Source organism: Hibiscus syriacus, unplaced genomic scaffold (assembly GCF_006381635.1).
Source record: "Hibiscus syriacus cultivar Baekdansim isolate YM2019G1 unplaced genomic scaffold, ASM638163v2 tig00112044_pilon, whole genome shotgun sequence".
Taxonomy (NCBI): Eukaryota; Viridiplantae; Streptophyta; class Magnoliopsida; order Malvales; family Malvaceae; genus Hibiscus; species Hibiscus syriacus.
Window position 1 is genome coordinate 109,917 of NW_024063242.1, and position 3,840 is coordinate 113,756.

Sequence of the window (3,840 nt, forward strand, 5' to 3'; positions counted from 1 at the left end):
TCACTCATAATATAAAATCATATTTTTTTTATCTGCATATTATTATTATCACTTGATACGTGTTCATGTTCATACTAACATGTATCTTTAATATATATGTACTATGTTCCTTCTTTATATATATATATAACTCTTTTAATTTTTTATTCACATTGATTTTTGATACATCCTCTCTACACGACGTAGATAAAAAGAAATTTTATCATATATACTTCTCAAAAGACATAATTAATACAATACATATTAATCTATTTGATATCAAAATTAAGTTTGTTATTTTGATAAAATATATTAGAATTATTTAGATAAATAATATTTTAAAGGTGTTATATAAATGATTTTTAAAATAATATATCTAATAAAACCCAATCTTTGTGTGATATTTTGATTTTCCTAAATGTAAACGTAAATCTATTGATTTAGATGCTAAATGGAAGCTGATTTAATCTCTCTTTTTGGTATGCAAAGCTGATATAATCTTATAAAAGAAAAAGAGGGAAGAAAAGCATGCAACCTTGCTGATCCACCATTTGTCTCCACTCATCCACGACCCCTAACACGTGTCATTTTGTGATGATATAATGGACGATGATGATAAAATCCCCACCCTCACCTCCCTATTTAGTAGTTTCTTCTACATCTCATAATTCTCTGCGATTCACTTAGTTTTAAGTGCTTCTCTTCTTAGAAAAAGAAAACAGCCTCCTTACAAAGACAGAACAAATAAGCTCGCGTCAATGGGGGTGGTAATGATCTTAAACTACGATCTTTTTTGTTTTCAATTTATATTTGCTTGGATTTGGATCTTATTTGTGGTCCGTGCTTTTATTTGTTTAACAGGAAGAAGAGAAACCTGCAGAGGAGAAGAAAATGGAGGAAAAAGAGCCTGAGAAAGATGGAAAGAAAGTAGACGAAGAAGCTGCTAAAAAGCCAGCAGAGGAAAATAAAAGGGAAGAAACAAAGGAGGAAATGCCGCCGCAAGAGATCATCTTGAAGGTTTACATGCATTGCGAAGGCTGTGCTCGGAAAGTTCGCCGGTGTCTCAAGGGTTTTCAAGGTTTTAAACATAAAAAAGCGTAAGGATTTGGCTTTGTTTTTGTTTATTTGATTCGGATTTTGATTATTTTTGTTGTTGTTGGATTTGTAGGGGTTGAAGATGTAACGACGGATTGCAAAAGTAATAAAGTGGTTGTGAAAGGAGAGAAAGCCGATCCTTTGAAAGTTCTCGAGAGAGTTCAAAGGAAGAGTCATCGGAAAGTGGAGCTTCTTTCACCGATGCCGGAGGAGAAAAAGTCGGAAGAAAAAGATAAACCCAAGCCTGAAGAGAAGAAAGAAGAGGTCGGTCTCTTTCTCAAACGTCTTGTTTAAAACATGTATGCTTTTCCACATTATCTGATAAAGTTCGGGTTTTTCTTTTCTCCGGCGGTGAATTTTGCAGCCGGTGCCGATCACGGTGGTTCTGAAAGTTCACATGCATTGTGAAGCTTGTGCTCAGGAAATCAAGAAACGGATCCAAAGAATGAAAGGTTGGTTCATTTAAAGGTTCTATGTAGTTATGAATCGAATCTTGACAAATATCATCATTAATTTACAGTAGAAAAAACTGTTTTAATGTGTTATTTTTCAGGGGTTGAATCAGCTGAACCAGATCTAAAGAGCTCCGAGGTGACGGTGAAGGGAGTTTTCGAACCACCGAAACTGGTGGAGTACGTGTATAAGAGAACCGGGAAGCACGCAGCGATAGTGAAGCAAGAGCCGCCGCCGCCTCCGGCCGACAAGAAAGAAGGAAAAGAAAAACCCAACGATGGCAACAAGGAAGAGAAAAAAAGTGGAGGAGAAGGCGGTGAGAAACCGAAGACAGAGTCCGGCGCTGAAGAGGAGAACAAAGATAAACAGGACGAAGGTGATAAAACCACGGAAGACAAAGCAGCAGCCGCGGAAGAAACGCCGGCTACGGCGCTGGAAGGCGCGACGGAGGAGACGAAAGTGGCGGTGGAAGTGAAGAAAAACGAATACTATTACTACCCGCCAAGGTATGCTACGGAGTTTTATCCGTATCCGCCCCAGATCTTCAGTGACGAGAATCCTAATGCTTGTACTGTCATGTAAAAACATGGAAGATTGAGGGGCATTGTAGGGATAGAAAAAGAAAGAAAACAACATTGAGCCATCTTGTTCTTCAGATTGTACTACTTAAGCTCTGCTTAGTGGCTGTAATATTATTGGGTAAAAAGGGTATAATCTACAGAACTATCTGTAGAATTTTGTTAGAGTTGTACTTTTCTATATTATACAATAAATAATGACAAATCGTCTGATGTCAATTTCAAAATATTTTCTTCATTTTCCCTAATGTTCTTCTTGTTTCTAAAGTTGTCCTTTTTTACATAGAAATGTGACAAAATTTCGTTTGATGTTTTATCTTGTAAACTCAGTGAAATTTATTAGTCTGCATATAGAAATGAAATATTAGTCTAAAGTTATCCTTTTTACCGAGTTAGCTGTTAAAAATATTTTTTGGGATGTTTTACCATGGAGTTTAATTGTTGCCTCATCCTAAAATTTTAACTCTCTTAAGAAAATGCAAGGATAAATTATATAATTAGCCATTAAACTATTTTTATACTTTTATTTTGGTCACTCAATTATTTTTTCATTTCAAAAGCATCACTAAACTTAATTTTTGTTCATTTTGGTCCCATTTTTACTTTAATTTAAGAACATAAAACAAAGTCATTGAAGTACGTGGAAAATTTGTCAAAAGTCTCGTACTACTAATCTTATGTTTGGATTGCATTAAAAAAAAGGGATGAAAGAAAAGTAAGAATGGTATCCTTAGACGGTTTCTTTTTAATTTTTTTTTTAAAAAAAAGAGAGTAAACGGGGTTAAATATACCTTACTTTCCTTGAAATTCACATTTTTTAGTAACATATATAATAAGTCCAGCACCTTTATCTGGGTCGAACATCGTCCCTTCAAATGCAGCAATGTCGCCAGCTTCTTCACTGCTCCGTACATTAGCATTTCCTCCAAAACCCTTTCTGTGGGGTGATAATTAGACACCAAATATAAGATCTTCACGCCAAGCTTAGTGGCTACATTCGAGATTTATATAATCGGCACTTAAAATCTTTTTAACTATTAGTATTTGAATTTTCGATAGAGTATTAACCAATAAATGGGAATAGAGAATTTAAAATAAAAGAGAATGGGTACACAATTTATATGGTTTCCGCAATAAAAATGGTCGGTCGGATTTTGTAATTAAATTTTGTATGAATGCAAATATTATTTATGATGTCAGGTGGTTGGCAGGAAGAGTTATGTAGGGGCAAGTGGGCCTTTCTTTATATAGTGATCCGTAAAACTAAATTTAGGCTTAATATAAAAAAAAGTTCAAATTATACTATTTTTTTTTCTATTTAAGTGCTTAAATATTTTTTCGATCAATTTATGTGTATAATGTTCTAAATATTACTATTTTAAGTGCTTCGACGGTAACTACTATTAAAAATTATGTTAAGTGTCATGTGTCACATTATTATAATTTGAAAAAATATTTTTTAAAAAATTTAAATTATTATCGTATTTATAAAAAATCAAATTCTTAAAAATTCCTCAAATCGACCCTAAGATTCCTGACCTCAACCTTATCATATCTCTTTACGGACACGATCACCGACATTGGTATTGTCATTGCCTTCTCCCTTTTGAGTTGTCGTCACCTTTGTCGTCTCTCGCGCAATCAGGTCTTATGGGTCACGTAAATCGCGACATTTGTAACAATGAGTTTAAATCGTGATTGGGGTTTAAATCGTGTCATCAGGGTAGGTTCGATA

General features: G+C 34.2%; 1 protein-coding gene across 1 annotated transcript; it reads left to right on the plus strand.

The window, feature by feature from the left end:
* The first annotated feature begins 643 nt into the window (after positions 1-643).
* On the plus strand, positions 644-2,270 carry LOC120174239 (heavy metal-associated isoprenylated plant protein 7-like). The gene is made up of 5 exons (XM_039181157.1): positions 644-746; positions 841-1,057; positions 1,148-1,338; positions 1,439-1,526; positions 1,628-2,270. The coding sequence occupies exons 1-5, from the start codon at positions 738-740 to the stop codon at positions 2,107-2,109; spliced, it is 987 nt and encodes a 328-aa protein (XP_039037088.1). The 5' UTR covers positions 644-737; the 3' UTR covers positions 2,110-2,270.
* Positions 2,271-3,840: the final 1,570 nt, after the last annotated feature.

Bases quoted from the DNA above. Each gene is read 5' to 3' on its own strand.
- LOC120174239 (XM_039181157.1), top strand. The intron at 1,339-1,438 runs GTCGGTCTCTTT...TGAATTTTGCAG, and splicing joins CTGAAGAGAAGAAAGAAGAG to CCGGTGCCGATCACGGTGGT. The intron at 1,527-1,627 runs GTTGGTTCATTT...GTTATTTTTCAG, and splicing joins ACGGATCCAAAGAATGAAAG to GGGTTGAATCAGCTGAACCA.